General features: G+C 42.6%; 2 protein-coding genes, 1 long non-coding RNA gene and 1 pseudogene across 4 annotated transcripts in view; 2 read left to right on the forward strand and 2 right to left on the reverse strand.

Moving 5' to 3' along the window:
• The window catches only part of LOC111666535 (UDP-glucuronosyltransferase 1A6-like), a 5,514-nt pseudogene extending 1,101 nt beyond the window's left edge, over positions 1 to 4,413 (reverse strand). The window contains exons 1-5 of the transcript XR_015438197.1: positions 2,070 to 4,413; positions 1,396 to 1,459; positions 1,167 to 1,315; positions 277 to 404; positions 1 to 45 (exon numbers count right to left, since the gene is read on the reverse strand). The exon at positions 1 to 45 is cut by the window's left edge and continues 44 nt beyond it. The product of XR_015438197.1 is annotated as a UDP-glucuronosyltransferase 1A6-like (transcript). The remainder of the gene's footprint in view (positions 46 to 276; positions 405 to 1,166; positions 1,316 to 1,395; positions 1,460 to 2,069) is intronic.
• A 281-nt stretch (positions 4,414 to 4,694) lies between these two features.
• On the forward strand, positions 4,695 to 7,746 carry LOC111666531 (uncharacterized). The gene is made up of 6 exons (XM_023421884.2): positions 4,695 to 4,810; positions 5,434 to 5,514; positions 5,655 to 6,139; positions 6,379 to 6,454; positions 6,546 to 6,674; positions 6,763 to 7,746. The coding sequence occupies exons 1-6, from the start codon at positions 4,701 to 4,703 to the stop codon at positions 7,169 to 7,171; spliced, it is 1,290 nt and encodes a 429-aa protein (XP_023277652.2). The 5' UTR covers positions 4,695 to 4,700; the 3' UTR covers positions 7,172 to 7,746.
• On the reverse strand, positions 6,058 to 16,634 carry LOC147818214 (uncharacterized). The gene is made up of 4 exons (XR_015438198.1): positions 16,476 to 16,634; positions 15,797 to 15,855; positions 8,647 to 8,730; positions 6,058 to 6,083 (listed from the first exon to the last, which is right to left on the reverse strand). It is a non-coding gene; the product is annotated as an uncharacterized LOC147818214 (long non-coding RNA).
• On the forward strand, positions 9,917 to 11,742 carry LOC111666497 (C-X-C chemokine receptor type 4-like). Its single transcript, XM_023421828.2, has 4 exons — positions 9,917 to 10,020; positions 10,136 to 10,350; positions 10,473 to 10,756; positions 10,849 to 11,742. Exons 1-4 carry the CDS (start codon positions 10,006 to 10,008, stop codon positions 11,442 to 11,444), a joined length of 1,110 nt encoding a protein of 369 aa, XP_023277596.1. The 5' UTR covers positions 9,917 to 10,005; the 3' UTR covers positions 11,445 to 11,742.
• Positions 16,635 to 16,720: the final 86 nt, after the last annotated feature.

Here is a 16,720-nt window from a genome sequence, read left to right on the forward strand (position 1 = left end):
ATATTAGGCATGAGAGGGCGCGGGAACTCCAGTATCAAGTCAATCCTATTTAAACACAGTATCACAATATTCACCTGAATATGAGACAGAGACTTTTTAAATCTTTCTTTCAGTGAGATTCAGTGGCATAAAAGTCAGTAGGACTTTGTGAATGTAAATATATGCATTCACATTATATTCCTAGCCTTTTATTGTAATAGTATATGTGTGTGTAGGTTCTTCTTCTGTTGTATATTCTTCTCCCAAACATCAATATACAACCTTTGTACATGTTACCTCAGCAGCCAGATAGCAGAGTCTGACAGTACTTCAGCTACGCCCACCTCCTCTCCCAGGAACTGATAGGCCATTTGGTCAAAGCGCCAGTACAGAAGTCGGGAGAGCAGCGGCTCCAGTAAAGCCACCTGTGGGTCAGAGGTATCACAGGACAATAAACAAATGCACAATGAAAGGTGTTGATGATGGCAAAAAGTTTAATTTTAGTTTTATGAGTTAAATTGTAACAGTGATTAAACTGAGGTCATACATTTCAGACTTGCATTCAGTAATGTAGTCCAGGTTTATCTGGGCCACCATGAACTACATGACTTTGAATGTGCAGTAAAGCAGGGACACAGGCACCAAGGGGTTCTGTTACATTGGCCAAACTGAATGGCTCTGGCCAGTTTGATAGTGGCATGTTAATCTAGGCAAGGCGCTTCAGTGCCAACGTCTCAGAAATACCTGACTCACCTCAACTAGAAAATTCTTGGAGAAATTTTGAATGTGCCTGCTGCTTGGTGCACAAGCCGCTTGGTTCTCACATGCTTTTGTTGAAGCGCTAGAGCTCCCAAAATGGGGAGGGTTTGGTTATTTTCACAACGTCTTCACTATGGTGAATTTTTCGCCATTTTTTGGGCATTTACATCGCCATGGCTGTCTGGGTTTCCTCAAAGCTGCAGGACTACTTACGCATCAAACTTTTATGCGGAAGAGGAATAATAAGACAAATAAGTACGCAAGATAATAATAAATATGAAATTGAGGGATTAGTTTGATCAACTCAGAATCTATGGTTTACTTAATGATGTGGACGTTGGTGGTGATTATGGTCATTTTACACAATAAACACACATTCGTTCTTCATGCATGCATCTGCCCGTGTATATGTGCCTATAAATGCTCACCAAAGTGTTGACAACTCTCTCCTTGAAGCTCATTTTATCTGAGTATCCGGTGAATAAGCGAGGTACATATGATGGTGGGCAGGGGCAGCCTGCAGACCTCGTATCAAAGAAAAATGGCATACCTCTCAACAAATTAATAGTGGGGATACCTGAAATGATTTAGCAATGAGAGGTGAGAAAATGTGCAGATGTACAAGCACACAGATAATCCCAGTGGATAAGAACTCACCTAATTTCCGAGCTATTAATGAGCCTGTGAGCAACAAGGGGTCTGTCAACACGGCATCAAAGCCCTGCAGAGCGAAAGGATGAGGAGGGAATAAATACAGAATAAAGAAGTTATGTCAGCTCCCACCATCCTTCTCTCTCATTAATGTTTTTCATCACAAATCATGAGTGAAAAGTACATTTAGTACTTCCAACATATGGTTTTATTTGAATAAGTGTTTGAGGCTCATGGGCATAAAAATTATTCAATATTATACAAAAAAGCAAAGAGAGTAAAACAAGAAAAATGTGCAGAACTTATCTCACAACACTCAGACTAATTTACCTAACTGTATATAAAGTAGTTCAATCTTGCACATTAATGCATCAGTACTAGAGCTGTTTTCCTGCAGGGCAAGCACTTTTACTTTTCATACTTTTAAGTTCATTTTGCTGATAATAATGTGAATATTTCTTCTACCACTATCCCAAATTCAGCAGCTACAGGGTTTGTTCACAGTAACATAAACACCTTACAGTACAGTGCAATCAAACACAGCAACAGCCCAAAAAAACACATCCAGAGTAATAGACACAGTCCCAATAAATGTCACACAAATTCAGAAAAAAGTGCAAGGCGATTGTTTTGTATTTTTACAGTTAATCCTGATGTTCAGCCTTTGTGTTTGCACTCACCTGCTGTGCCAGATGTGAGATGAGACTGTCATTGAACAGTACACTCTCTGCAGTTCTGTAAATTAAGTCTGTAATTTTCTGAGTGACTGCGAATCGTGTCTTTATTTTTTGTATGAATGACTGTGCAGATTTTTGCATCATGTCCTTTTGTGCGGACATCACAGAATCAATATAAGCTTTGTCATAAGGAACAGGATGGATCACAGTGTCGTAGTATTTCCCCGGACCCATCCGCATGCTGATCTCTGGTATTACCACGGTGACCCGGTGTCCACGGCGACCCATTTCTTGGGCAATGGCCTTCATACCCACCCAGTGACTTCTATCCATGGGTACCACCAGCAAGTTACCCAAGAAAGAAGAAGAAGAAGAAGAAGAAGAAGCAGTGTCATTTGCAAGAATGGTGTCACTGGCTTCAGCTTCTTTTGTCTTTGCCTTCTCCTCTGGCCCGGACGTTCCTGCAGCAGACCCTCTCGTCTTATCGGCACTATTCACCTGCATATCCATGTTTAGCAGCAGGAACACAAACACTGTTGCTTTCCACATTGTTCTCTCTTCCTCAGTGTCTACACCTCACTGAATACAACACAGAGCAAAAGGTGGAGTAAAGTGAGGAATAAAATGGATCAAGAAAACACCCCCTACTCTGTGCTCTGAATGCTCCTGTAAACCTTTCCCTCCCCTCAGACTGCTCTGTCTGGCCTTTTGAAATTCATGAGTTGTTTATGTTAAAAGCCCACACATTAACAAAAGTGACAATCATTGTCCTCAACAGGTAGCGGTCAATCAATTATATGGGACGATCAGTGATTTAGTAACTGTGTAAAAAGTGCACACAGACAGAATCTGCGAAAAGTTCAGTGGTGCATAGTGTGTTTTTATGAACTGTTGTCCCAGCTAAGTATCGCAACAAGGTACGAAGTGTTCTCATGACCATACCGGGCATTTGGGAGTCAGGAACACATAATGCCACATTTTGCATTCCTTCTTTTGGCCTCATCTCCAGTGTGATGTTACAGCTTACATCTGGGTTCAGTCCTAACGACCTAGTTTTTCCTCTGGTAGTGCTTCAAGATAAGTAGAAAACCGTCTCAGTACTTGACAGATGATTTCGATGGTTTTTGACATGGGTCGTCAACTAGCAAAACAAACACTGGAAAAATGTCAGGCTAAAATGGTTGCTGTATATATTCACCATAAGTCTCTTTTTTGAACTGATGTGGGCTGTTTTTGCAGCCTTATGACCTGGACATCCAACACATTAAGGACATAGAAAACATTATGGTGGATGCCCTTTCCCACGCATCGTAATTCTTTCCACCTTCAATAATAGCAACATCTTTTTTCTGTTCTCTGCAGTCTTTGTTTCTCCTCCTCTTCAGCCTCTGCTGGATGCCAAAGCTGCTCAAGTTCTTCTCAGCCTCAAGTTGTGTAGATCTGGATTATGGTTAAGGCAAGTGTTTCTATTCATTAACCTGAAAAGTTAAAGTAATTTACATTACATTACTCAAAGTTATTTAGTTGATAGTTGTAGCTAAAATGCACTTTGTTAGTATTTGTCCAGGGTAAGAACCCTGTCTTATGGGGCAAGTGTAACCTTTTCTTTTTGTTCCAGGAAGTCAGTGGAGCTGATACCTTATCAGAAATGCCTCGTCAGGGATTCAACTACACCTGAGTAGACTGGGCTCCAGAGTGAATCGGACCTGGCCTCTTCCCTGCCAACTGACAATATTCTTGGTTTATGATTGGTGCTCCACATCCATGAACTTACACACTTCATACCACTCACACATACATTACTGACCTCCTCATGGACCTATTTTGTATTTCATGTATTCAATATTTTTTGCATTGTTTAATACCCATGTGTAATCTCCCTCTTCTGGCAGACACTCATTTAGAGCCAGGTTGTCCCCACTCCCCAGGACCAACCGTTGGACATGGGGTGACATAGCTGCCTCCTCCCTATGAGACTCCTTCCCCAAACACATTTGTGATTGCACCTGACTGAATCTGTCTATGTTCAAGAAATTAATAAAAACTCACCCTTTTAGAACTGCTTTTAATGCTTAATATTATTATAAGAGCCTGCTATGCAAATAGAAGGTTCATAACAGTAAGATGTGCAATAAACCGAGGACTGGGCACTCAGCAGTTAACTTTCCCTTAACTTTCCCCTTGCCTGCCGAATTGAAGGCCAACTTCAGCGTCGTCATGTGGTCCAAGTTTAAGCGTAGCATTTATTTTTCTACATGGGAAACTGTATTGTAAACCTAAAATTCTAACACGCGACGTGTATACCGGCGTGTTAGCCTTTTTCAAAAATAAAAATGAACCAGTAATAGAACATAGTATTATAAAACTACTGGTCATTTTTACTTACGTACTTTTAGTATGTTTCGTAGATGACACCTGGCTTCCACCACAAGCAATTACTTTTTTTTAATGACTCGTGTTTTGAATGTGTGGTGTAAACGCAGTTTGTCCAGCTGGGGGCGCTAACGTGCCATTTCTTTTCTGTCGCCACACAGTAAAAGAAGAGTTCTGACCCGCCGCGCGCGCATCTTCGGGTATGTTTTCCTCGCTCTCAATAGAACGCACCCTGAGGTCCACGAGCCAGCACGAGCCGGTATGTTAACAAGTAAGCGAACGTTGTTTTATAGTTTTAACCGATTGGATGTCAAGGGGAAAACCGTTAGGGACATGCCAGATCACGTAAACCGTGAGAGATATGAGACGAAGTAAGTTGTCAGGTCACAGCAGCGTTGCTTCACAGCCGAGTGACGATCAGGATCCAGTCTGCTACATATTTGTTGTTTAACTTAGTCTGGCTAGTTTAGCCGGGATGCTAACATGAGCTAAGAGACAGCAGTATTTTAGGGAGTGTGGACGGGTTCGAGGTCTGGATCATCAGCCCCAGGGCCTTAGACCAACACAGGTCCATGGGATCAGGAAAACTCTGTGTCATTTGGCTAAAAGCAGATCCTCCATCATTACCTAGTGTGAAGCTCCTGTATTGTGGAGTCTAGTTTCATGGTTTTATGATGTCAGTTGATGCTGTACAGCATATAAAGCGGTGTTACACCTGACTAATTGACGCAAAACAAACCTGTAGGACAGGTAGTATTGGAGCATTGTGCTGCTTGGTTGCTGGGGCTCAGTGGGTAGTCTGCTTAGTTGAATGTCTGCAGTGAAAACAGCCCCTGCTTTATAGCCAGACGTGAGAGGTTGTATAGTTTCTATTAAGTATGTAGCTCCTCACAAGTGACATCAAACAGAAACAGGAACAAGATCATATTTCAAATACTGTGCTTTATTTTCTTAAATCTGTCATTAGAGTGTTTTGTTGTCTTCAAATGAACAGGCCTGCAACTGACAGCAGATCTGAGGCAGATGGCTTGGAGTCGTGCAGTCATTCATTCTCTATAAAAGTAGAATATTACAGGTATGAATATTGAGATATGAAACTTTCTATAAAAATGTTCAGCCTATGACTAACCTGTGAACTGTAATGATCAAATATAACATTGTGCTGTGCTCTAAAGGTGCTCTATGACAGATCGTCCATGTTGCTCTCTGTCACAGGTCACTTGAGTATTATCTGGAGTGGGAAAGACCCATGAATCCCAGACGCTCCTCCAGACTACCAAAGGCCGCCAAGAAGAGCCCCCAGAGAAGTCCCAGCCGCAATGAAGAAGTTATCCAGCGCAAGTTGAGGAGTAAGAGACAGAGAACAGGGCAGAGGAAGACTGAAGCTGGTGATGGCGTCATTAATACAGATGAGGGCAGCAACCGTGACATCATCGACATCATCAATTATACACATGATGTAAAATGTGTGGCTGAGGAGGATGAAGGAAAGTTAGTAGAGATAGCTGATAACGGAGTGGATGAGTCGGATGAAGATTGTGCATCTGTCACCAGCAGTGTAGCGTCTGGTCCCTCCGTCTTATACCACACCACGTCCAAGAAACGGAGGCGACCACGAGACTTGTGCTCAGCCTGTCAGAAGCTCTACCAGAGGGCAAAGAAGATGAAAGCACAAATCAAAAACAAACTCTTAGACAATGGTGAGTGCACTCGTTCTTTCTATATGCAAGTAGAAATTTGATCATTGCTACAGGAAGTACAAAGAGAAGATAAACATACTGTAACAACGATCAGACGAATAAGACTCAACATAGTTAATTCAAGGTTTTGGCACACTTGGAGTACAAAAAACACATTTGCTCCCTCCTACAGTATATGCAATATATGCACAGATGGATCTTGTCTCATGCTCGACCTCTGTTTCTGGTTTGTTCTTCAGATCCCAAGTCCCTGACATGTGACCAGTGGGTCCTGATCAAGAAGTGGAGGCCCAGAAGGCTGCCTAATGCAACAAGGTAAGACTGCCTGCATGTGTATGATCACTGGTTTTGAGGTTGAGCTCCAGCAGCCAAGCTAATTCACTATGCTGCCTCCCTTTTTTGTCAGGAAGCGTTTGATCCATGTAAAGCTGGTTCAGAAAAGACTTGCGCTCAAGAAAGGTGTAAAGCGAAGTGAGCAACAAGTGATAGAGGGAGAATCATCAGCCTGCTCAAGGCCACACACTTTCCTTCAGAGGTAATGTTTCGGTGCACATGTCACAAATTTCCTACAGTAGCAAAGCAGCCATCAAAAATGACTTTCATGTGATGTGTTTTTGTGTCAGGAATCTTAGGCGTTGCATCAAAGTGCCAGTGAAAAAGGAGAGGAAGAACAAGAGGAGGAAGAGGACAAGCGATGATTCTCAGGGATCTCGTGTCGCTAAGCAGCAGCGTCTCCACGGCAACAGCCACCACCAACGCATTGATAATAGCTGTACCGACAGCGGCCGTCTTCAACCAACCAGCGGTCATGGCAGCAGCCCTGGTTTTGAGAGTTGTAGTGATCAAGAGACCAACAATCAAGCAGACACAGATCAGACTGTTGAGTTGATTCCCTGCACAGTCACTCTGGAAACCAACGAGCACAGAGAGCTCCTAGCCAGGCAGCAAAAGGCGAAGAAGACGAGTGGATTCAGAGACTTGCTTGCCCAGCTGCGTGGCAACAGCAGCATGATCGTCAGAGAAACACGTTAGCGAGGTGACGCTAACTTTTCTTTCAGCTCCAGCTCAACAGCTACAGTATTAAGTGCTCACGTGCTGATGTAGCTTTTACTTATGTTACTTAGCTGGTTGTCAGTGTTGTTTAGCCTGGCTTAAGTCTCTTTTGAATACCAGTGGGTAAATACCTGGAGTCACACACCTGGAGTAAATCAACGTTACTGTTGCAGTTTCATTATTTATTTTTCCTTAAATTCCAAAATGGCGTTTATTTAAAGTTTCGTACAACTGGATGACTATGAATATATTGTGTTTTATTTAATTTTTTTGAATTAATTCCATTTTTTCTGTCTTCCTATGAAAGGCCTTTTTTTTTTTTTTACATTTCCAGTAGCTCTGTTGACACTTTCAGTAAGATTGTATACATCACACTGTGGCGGTGTCCGAACGCCACACCACATATTATCTCTGAGCAGGTTTAGAGTGTGTGTGTGTCGTCACACTAGAAAAGTGACAAAGTGAAGTATGCTAAAAAGTAAAAGTCAAAAGGCTTGATTATTTTAGTGTGCTGTCATATTCACAAGTTTAAAAAATAAAAATTTGGAAAATCATTATGCTTTTATTTTTAAGTGTAATTAGCAGTGACGTTCTAAAATTGCAGTAGGATTGATGGCCAATATTGCACATGTATAAATGGTTGTTGATTTTTATTTATTTTTTATTTTCTTATTGAATTTTTACTTATAGGTTTTGTTGTGCTATAAATCTTAGTCTGTACTTTAAGTTGTGTCCCAAATACACACCACACTTACACCAGCTCTTCATAGGTTTTGTGTACATAGTGTTTTCACCAGGTGTGCTGTTGATGGACCGCAGTTTCCCACAATGAAGTGCACATAGGTAACTGGAATAAATAACAACTTGATGGTGAAACAGCTCAATGAACATCTCAGAAAACAAAGTACAGCTATTAAATTTTTGAGCAAATATTAAGTTACAACTTCATTAAGTTCGGCTTTTGACACATACTGCATCATTTTCTGTAAGAAGAAAGCAGTAAAGTATATTTATTTCACATGTACTAACTGCAAACAAACAGTACATTATAACGATTCTTATTTGTTGTACCCTCCGTGTACAACCAGTATCTGCCAAAACACTAAATACCAAGTAGATTCAATGAATGAATATCTGCTGGTAGCAAGTTGTGGATAGAGGCTGTGCTCTGCAAAAAATGTGTTAATTAATATTATTTAATATATTTAAGATATTAGTTTAGTTAGACTCCTCTACTTTGTAGTACTTTATTCAGGTATTGGCCAGCGTTGTTAGACCCTTTCTCTAAAAGCCCACAAGGTGGCGCCACTTCTTTTCATAATCACAATCATATTTTTATCCAAGTGTGTTTCAGCGTACAAGGAATGTGATTGTGGTTTTCATTAGTTCTCATATCATTTACACACAATGCCAATAACACACAACCACAGCACAGACACAAAACGCAGGAATACCTGTTGGTTCATGTAATAAGTCAGTACAGTCGTCAGCGCTGCAGTGAGACGGGCCTGTGCTCCTCATTATTACCAGACCTTCACCTGTCAACAGGAGGAACAAAGGTGTGATTAGTAACATTAACCATTCGGGGTCCCGGTGAGACCGTGTGGATCTACAATCCAAACAATGCAATTAATATAATAATGTAAAACCTGTGAGTTTCCTGTTGCGAAATATCAAAATGTCAGCTAAGAAAGATCAGTGCAGACGCCTGTTTCCGAGAAGCAAGTTTACTCTTATCTGGATCATTTTAATGAGGATAAACCAGGAATAGTTTTTTTTTTTCTTTCATCAGTCAGTGCTGCAGATTTGAGGAGTTTTACACAGCAGTGTTATTTCTGAGATTTTTGTCCTGATACCAGTGAATGTGGAGGAAGGGTGGGGAAAACGAGGAGGAGATAAGGGACTGAGGTTCTGAAGGTTTGACCGTGTTTTTGGGGGGTGGGTGGCTGTAGCTGTTTACATATGGGATTAGTGTATTGGGAGAGGATGGATGGGGATTTACAGTCAGAACTGCTCCTACAAAAACCAGGAAATGTGTCTGCGGACTGACTCAGCACACATGGATGTTTATTTACAATCAGTTAATGCATTGATTATAATGAAACTTTTAGTTAACAAAATAGAATTGAAATTAACAATAATAATTGAATTTCACATTAGAATCATAATTCCATCATTGCATACTTTGAGTGTGAGACAGCAGAGGGTTGTGTTCATGATCACATCAGTGCTGAAGCAAGACAGAAAGGTGATGAACTAAACACACTCACAAACACCCTCATGGTTCATTGACCGTGTATGATCTGACGGCGTCTTGCAACTGCGACAGAGCGGAGGGCGGCTGATAATCATCTCCTCTCCCCTCTTCATGCATGAGAGGGCGACTTGCTTGAATCGTACAAGACATGGTGACGCAGACAGAACAAGTTTGTTCACACTCCGTTGAGAGCTCAAACTCTCGCTGCTTGTCCTGATTTATCGGAGCATGGAGCTGGGAGAGGAACTGTTAACCCTCACACATTACACTCTGCAAACTGTTTGATTCTCGTTGGCGCTCTTCACTGTTACCAATAGGTCCTGATTATCAATCAAACCAAAACCAGAGGCCAAAACAATTCAAGCAAAACGTACAAACAACAGAGTATCCTGTGATAGAACCACTATCAGCACCTGACACCTCGAAAACAGGAAAAACGTTTCAGCAGGAACACAGATGTGTTGGAGTGTTTAGGGGCGGAGCATGAACACAGTTATAAAGCCCCTCTGGACAGAAGTCTTCACTCCGCTGAGAAAGGAGAGGGACTGTCTCCATCATGTCGTACTATGAGGTAAGGTTATAGTCTAGTCGAGCGAGGTAGCTGATATGTTTTGTTTAGGATGCAGTTTGGTTTCCTCTTCCTTCACTCTTCCCTTAATCATCATCACTCATCTTTTTGTCTCCAGCACATCAACGTGGACTTCGACTTAAATGACACAGGTTCAGGTTCAGGTTCTGGCTCTGGTGAGCTAGGGGTGGATCTGGAGGAGCCATGTGAGGTGGAACATGTGATGACCACTGAGCTTCAGCGGGTCTTCTTGCCGGTGGTCTACGCTCTCATCTTCATCCTGGGCATCACCGGGAACGGCCTGGTCGTCATCGTGCTGGGCTGCCAGCGCAGGTGAGAGGGCGGGTGGAGGGTTGGTGGTTGATGAGCTCTGAATTCAATGATGTTTTGGCATTTGTGAGCTTGAAAGGTTGGGAAGAGGCTGATTGGATTTGTGCTCTTGTGTTTATGTACAGGTCAAAATGCAGCCTCACAGACCGGTACCGCCTTCATCTCTCAGCTGCCGATCTCCTCTTCGTACTGGCGCTGCCCTTCTGGGCCGTGGACTCGGCCCTGGCTGACTGGTGCTTTGGAGCGGCCACCTGCGTCGGTGTTCATGTTATTTACACAGTCAACCTGTACGGCAGCGTGCTCATCCTGGCATTCATCAGCCTGGACCGCTACCTGGCAGTGGTCCGAGCCACAGACACAAACACCGGCGGGCTGAGGCAGCTGCTGGCACACAGACTGGTGTATGTAGGTGAGTGTGGAGCAATTGATACACCTTATCTCTCTACAATCCTCTTCTCTTCTCCACAGTGCCTCATGTGTTTTTGTCTCTTCCTCCGTCAGGTGCCTGGTTGCCTGCTGCCCTGCTGGCAGTGCCGGACTTGATATTTGCCAGGACCCAGGAGGGAGGAGAGGGGGCCACCCTGTGCCAGCGATTCTACCCAGCGGACAATGCTCCTCTCTGGGTTGCAGTCTTCCACCTCCAGCTGGTCGTGGTGGGGCTGGTGATCCCAGGCTTGGTCCTGCTGGTGTGTTACTGCGTCATCGTCACCAGGCTGACCCGGGGCCCACTGGGGGGCCAGAGGCAGAAGCGACGGGCGGTCAGGACCACCATCGCGCTGGTGCTCTGCTTCTTCTTGTGCTGGCTGCCCTACGGAGCGGGCATCTCTGTGGACGCTCTGCTGCGCCTGGAGGTCCTGCCCCACAGCTGCAGCCTGGAGGCTGTTCTAGGTGTGTGGCTGGCGGTGGCTGAGCCCATGGCGTTCGCACACTGCTGCCTGAACCCGCTGCTGTACGCCTTCCTGGGGGCCGGGTTCAAGAATTCGGCCCGCAGAGCCCTCACCCTGAGCCGTGCCTCCAGCTTGAAGATTTTACCAAGAAGACGAGCTGGGGCCTCCACGACCACAGAGTCCGAATCCTCTAGTTTACATTCCAGCTAGTGCTGGCCCGTGCTGTTAACTGTGTGTGTGTGTGTGTGTGTGTGTGTGTGTGTGTGTGTGTGTGTGTGTGTGTGTACACTGTATATACTGTATATATTGTATATATTGTATGTGTGTGTTTGTGTGAGGAAGTTTACACAAAGTATCTGAGAAAGTAAGGAGCAGTCTGCTGGTCCATGACTGGTCTTCTCACACACTGTGGGGTTTTCTCTCTAAATTTTAACAATTTTAACATGTTTTCAATGTTGCTGTTCTTGTCGTATTTTATACATGTTTGTAATAAAATGTGAAAACACCACATCGTTGTGAAAGTGGTTTTTTTTATGAACTACGTTTCTTGCTTCCGAAGTGAAACAGTGTTAATTCCTGGCTTGCATGTTAACCACTCAACCACAGCCACACTCCCACCCTCATCAAGTCTCATTCTCAGATAGATATCAATAAAATCCAACTTACACTAATAATTTAGTCTTTAATCAACCAAGCTAATTAGTGGCATTTCAGCTTTATCACAGAAAACACATTGGAAAGGGGACAGGAAATGTGGAATAGGATCAAATGAATTTGGTCTCACACACACAGGGTTTAATTGCCAGTCAAGAGCTGCCAACTTCGCCACAGTTTACTACAATTGTAATTCATGTTTGATGTGTCTTGGGGGCAGAGTCTGTGATTCACAGATGCTGATTGTAAGGGAAAAGTGTTGAAATCAGTTGTTGGGTAGTTTGTGCCTTTAGTATTTACCACCATCAGTTTGTCTCCCTTTATATTGATTCATAATCACTCAGCCATCTGCCATCTGCACCCACTGATCCGGAGCATGAACGCGTTAAAGTCTGTCCGAAAAATGAAACTGCTTTATAAAAAGCGATAACCATCAAACATGTCAGTGTGTGTGTGTGTGTGTGTGTGTGTGTGTGGATGTGTTTGTGTCAGTGTTTTTAAGGTGCAGGGCAGATTTATGTTGATGATATAAACAGTTCGCTTCTTCTACGTGAGACAGAAGGGAGCATGAGGGGGTCAGGAGGTCCATTTTTCCAGTACCTTAATATATACACACACACACACACACACACACACACACACACACACACACACACACAAACTGCTTCCCACATACCTACTTCCACTTGGAAGTGAGAGAAACAGAAGCTGGAAGTTTACTGTGTCCCGTTTCCTGGGGCAAAGAGGAGGAGGATGAAGAGGAGAGTTGTGAGAGAGAGACGAAAAGGAAGAATACACTAACTCATTTCTACAATGGAGGGTTGACTCTGTTTTGCTGTGACTCACTGTGATCGTCATGGCAACTTTATCATCTGTTTATGTGGCTTTATACATAGAAATTATGTGGAGAAATATGTAGAATGAAAACTTACCTGTTACCTGTTCATGTGTTTCTCCCTCTCTCTCTCCTTCAGACATTCTCACACACATGCACGCACACACGCACGTGCGCACACACACACACACACACACACACACACACACACACACACACTTTTCTTCTATTCATAGTGTATTCAAAACAGGAAAGACTTCCTGCAGCTCATTTTAGGAAAAACAAGCAGCTAAAACAATCAAACACCCGAGCAGCTCTGCGCTCACCAACACAGAGAGCGGCCACAGAGTAAATCAGCTTCACAACATTAAGACACTGAAGGCCACTCAGCTTTTAACCAGCTTTTATCAATAACCAGGCACGATGGTGATGTGCAAACATCACAGTAGATCACTACAGTATTAAAAACTGGGATGTTGTTAGTTTTTATGAAGGACACAAATTACAGATCATGACCATGACCCAATTTATTGATTTTTTTTCCAAGTTTTGAGTCTCAATAAAATGTGTTTTAGCAAACCCTACACCCTTTGTCGTGTTGTTGCTAATACAAAACACTAAAACTGAAAATAGCTACAAAAGACCAGAGAGACAAGACCAAATTAAGTACAGATGTTCAAGTTTAAAGTGAAACAACTATTGGATGTATTGCCATGAAGTTTGGTACGGATAAGGAATTGATGACCCCTCCCAGAGAGCAAAATAAATCATGTTATATTAGTATGTGGACCCTGTATCAGCCGTGACCATGCTTGTTTTCTTCTGGCCCAGAATTTAAGATGCTACTTCCACATCTGGACCAATTCTGGCGCAAACACAGAAAATCTTCCGACTGTCAGTCAATACCAGAGGAAAACAGCCGGACTCTGCCCAGATGTGAAAGTATATGGGCCAGACTCGGGCCGAGGATCCAGGCATATGTTGGGCCTTAAGTTTCATTCAATTTAGTTTTCATCTAGCGCCATCATTGGGCCATGGTTTATGATTTATACATGTAGAACTATAATGACATTACCATCAGTTGCAATTTGTGTGAAGTGCTAATTAGCAAATGTTAGCATGCTAAAATGCAAAACTAAGACGATGAACACGTTAAACTCTACACATGCAGAATCTCATGATAGCATGTTCATTGTTTTTAGCATTTAGCTCAAAGCAGTACTGTCCTGAAATAGTCTCACAGAGCTGCTAGCATGGCTAACTGTTATATTAGTTCGTGGACCCTGTATCAGCCGTGTCCTGAAAGACGTCGACCACACGTCTTCTAAATCAGGATGTTAGCAAGTTGAAGTTTTTACAGGAGAATTTACCATCTCATTTTTCATTAGCATGTTTGTGCAGTAAACCAAAGTCGTTGACGAGTTACAGGTACAGCACTGTAACATGTTTCTTTTCTTCTTATTACTCCAGCATTTTACATTTGATACACAATGAGGTTTAAGTTCTAACCTTAAGATTTATCTCAGAGTGTTTACACCCGTATTATTAGACAGTGTGGGCACATTTCTAGGTGACATTAAATAATTGGAGAGATCAACAGAAATTTAATTTAAGGCTCCATCTTCAATATTAGTTTTCATTAGTTTGCAAACGATACTGTCTAATATTTATGACCCTCAGACATCAACAAACACTTTGACCTTCCTGGTGATGCTCAGACAGATCTGTACTGCTCAGTGTTACCTCTTGCTTTTTTCTGTTTGTTTGTTTTTTGCCTTCAGTCTGGTTTCCAGCAAGTGAAGCACCTGCTCGGCTGTGCCGGGGGCTTCTTACTGAGTTGCTGCTTGTCCTAAAATTGGGGGTTTGTGTATAAAAATCCCTGTAAGTCCTGCTGTGTTCACTCATTAGGGATGTGAACACCCATGAAGATGAATGTCAGCGCTTTAATCTCAGTCACGGTTTCATTTTGGGTCGAGTGTACGGGAGTGAACCACAAAAACAATGAAAATGTGTCACCGTCTGAATACAAATAAACCAGGAAACGGCTCTTTTTAAACCATCTCTCCTTTCTTCTCTTTCATATCCTGTTGCTCTTACACCTGTTTGTTCCTGCCGTCTTGTTTTTCACCTGTTTCACCACAGATCTGACACAATCAAAGTTTTAGTCTACCTGCACAAGCCGGTTTGGTGCCTGCTGCATGGTTACATAACACAATACTACAGACTATGTTTGATCTGCGTCTACCTGCTGTCTGTGCGTCTGGATGCATGTATTATGACTCGTAGTAGCAGGAGTCATGGTACTACCAGTAGTGGAACATAACTATATTATTTTTCAGGCAAATATTAAAAATATAAAAATCCCTCCTCACCAACCATTATGACACTGATGCTCTTGTGGTGCATGTGTGTGTGTGTGTGTGTGTGTGTGTGTGTGTATTTAACGTACAGATGGTCAGGTTCCCTCGTCACACTCAGACAGGCTCAGCTTCCTGCCGCTGAACAATCGTGGGAAAACCAGAGGTCAAGACAAAAGGCGAAATAAAAAGGGAGAGAAAGACTGGGCTACATCCAAATGGCCTGCGATAACTTCCTGCTTTGTTCCTGGTGGATTCATACAATGTGACAGGTGAAACCAATAGCCAGCCGGGAGTGTTTGTATTGACCTCAGCAGGTGGAGACGTGAGAATGATGTGGGAACAGAAATAGGAGTTAATGGAATAATAGAGAAGGAATCAGTTTAGCCTTGCAGATGGTCCTGGGACTTTTCTGTTTGCAGTTTGGAGGCACCTTCAATATTCCACATTGGCTGTCCTTTGGGTGCTGCAGATTTCTTCTATACTAATAGAAATCCTCCTATTATTACCCTTGAGCAAGGCACTGGCCTCAGACCTAGAGTAGCCCATAGTAGTACTATGGCCTCCAACTGCTCATAAGCAGGATTTCTTTCACCCCCTTCAATTTAAATTGTTTGTAAATGCTCAAAACTCATGCAGATGTGTTGGGCCTGAAGGTTCATTCTTAACCTTGGAAATGGAGTCAGAAAAAAATTCTTAATTCAAAGTCCCCTTACCAGATTTCTCTTGATGCTTTCAGCTGTATCTCATGGCTTTCATCAGTGGATGGGATTTTCTGGAACAAAAAAATATTCACGATAAATAAACTTAATTTATAATAAAGTGTATAGTAAATATAACAAAGACTTTCTACTTCACAATCAGATAAGAAGAAATTTCAAAATATATAAACTATTATGTCATACTGCCAATATTAATTATCTGTATTTATACACTAGTCGATTGACAAATACAGTCATTAAAACATAAAACATTAGTTTCATTATCATGTATTTATTAATGTATCATTTTTTAATCAACTGATTTTCTAATTGATATAGCACATAACTGAGTATTGTAATGTACAAAGAGCCCCCTGATGATTGCAGCCATTACAACTGTCAGTATATTGCCGTGGTGAGTTGCTCTGTCTGTTTGTATTGATTACATCCTCCCCCAGTGGTCATTCACAGTCACTACACTACATGTTCAACAGTGCTTTACTTTCAGAAAACCTCCAGTTCAATTATCAGTGTGATGAGGCATGAGACAAAAACATTTTCCATCACAGGTTCCTTTGGACCCAGAATATACTGTGTGTGTGTGTGTGTGTGTGTGTGTGTGTGTGTGTGTGTGTGTGTGTGTGTGTAGCAGCACAGTTCAACAAAAGCAGTTTGTAATGACCTTTAATTTTACCTAGGCAGAAACTGGAACTGGGTTTAGGCGAGAAAGGCAAGTCAGGCACAAACAGATTCGGTAACGGGGAATCAGTCCAAGAAATGCTGGAGAGTCTTGCAAGAAGAAAAGCGACGATCAATCTGGCAAAGAATGACTGTAAGGCTGGGGTTTGTGTACCGGCTGAGTGTAATCAGGAAGAAACTGTGTGACCAGGTGAATGGAGTTGGCTCGATGAGGTGGGAGTGGCTAACGCAGGGAGGTGC

Source organism: Seriola lalandi, unplaced genomic scaffold, assembly GCF_002814215.2.
Source record: "Seriola lalandi dorsalis isolate HSWRI2012SDOR001 ecotype SW California unplaced genomic scaffold, Sedor1 jcf7180002054677, whole genome shotgun sequence".
NCBI classification, from domain to species: domain Eukaryota; kingdom Metazoa; phylum Chordata; class Actinopteri; order Carangiformes; family Carangidae; genus Seriola; species Seriola lalandi.

Excerpts from the sequence above, each read along its gene's own strand:
- LOC111666531 (XM_023421884.2), top strand. The coding sequence starts at position 4,701 with ATGTTAACAAGTAAGCGAACGTTGTTTTATAGTTTTAACCGATTGGAT. Across the intron at positions 6,455-6,545 it reads AGGCTGCCTAATGCAACAAG|GAAGCGTTTGATCCATGTAA; the intron begins GTAAGACTGCCT and ends CTTTTTTGTCAG. Across the intron at positions 6,675-6,762 it reads CCACACACTTTCCTTCAGAG|GAATCTTAGGCGTTGCATCA; the intron begins GTAATGTTTCGG and ends TTTTTGTGTCAG.
- LOC111666497 (XM_023421828.2), top strand. Across the intron at positions 10,351-10,472 it reads GTGCTGGGCTGCCAGCGCAG|GTCAAAATGCAGCCTCACAG; the intron begins GTGAGAGGGCGG and ends GTTTATGTACAG. Across the intron at positions 10,757-10,848 it reads ACACAGACTGGTGTATGTAG|GTGCCTGGTTGCCTGCTGCC; the intron begins GTGAGTGTGGAG and ends TTCCTCCGTCAG.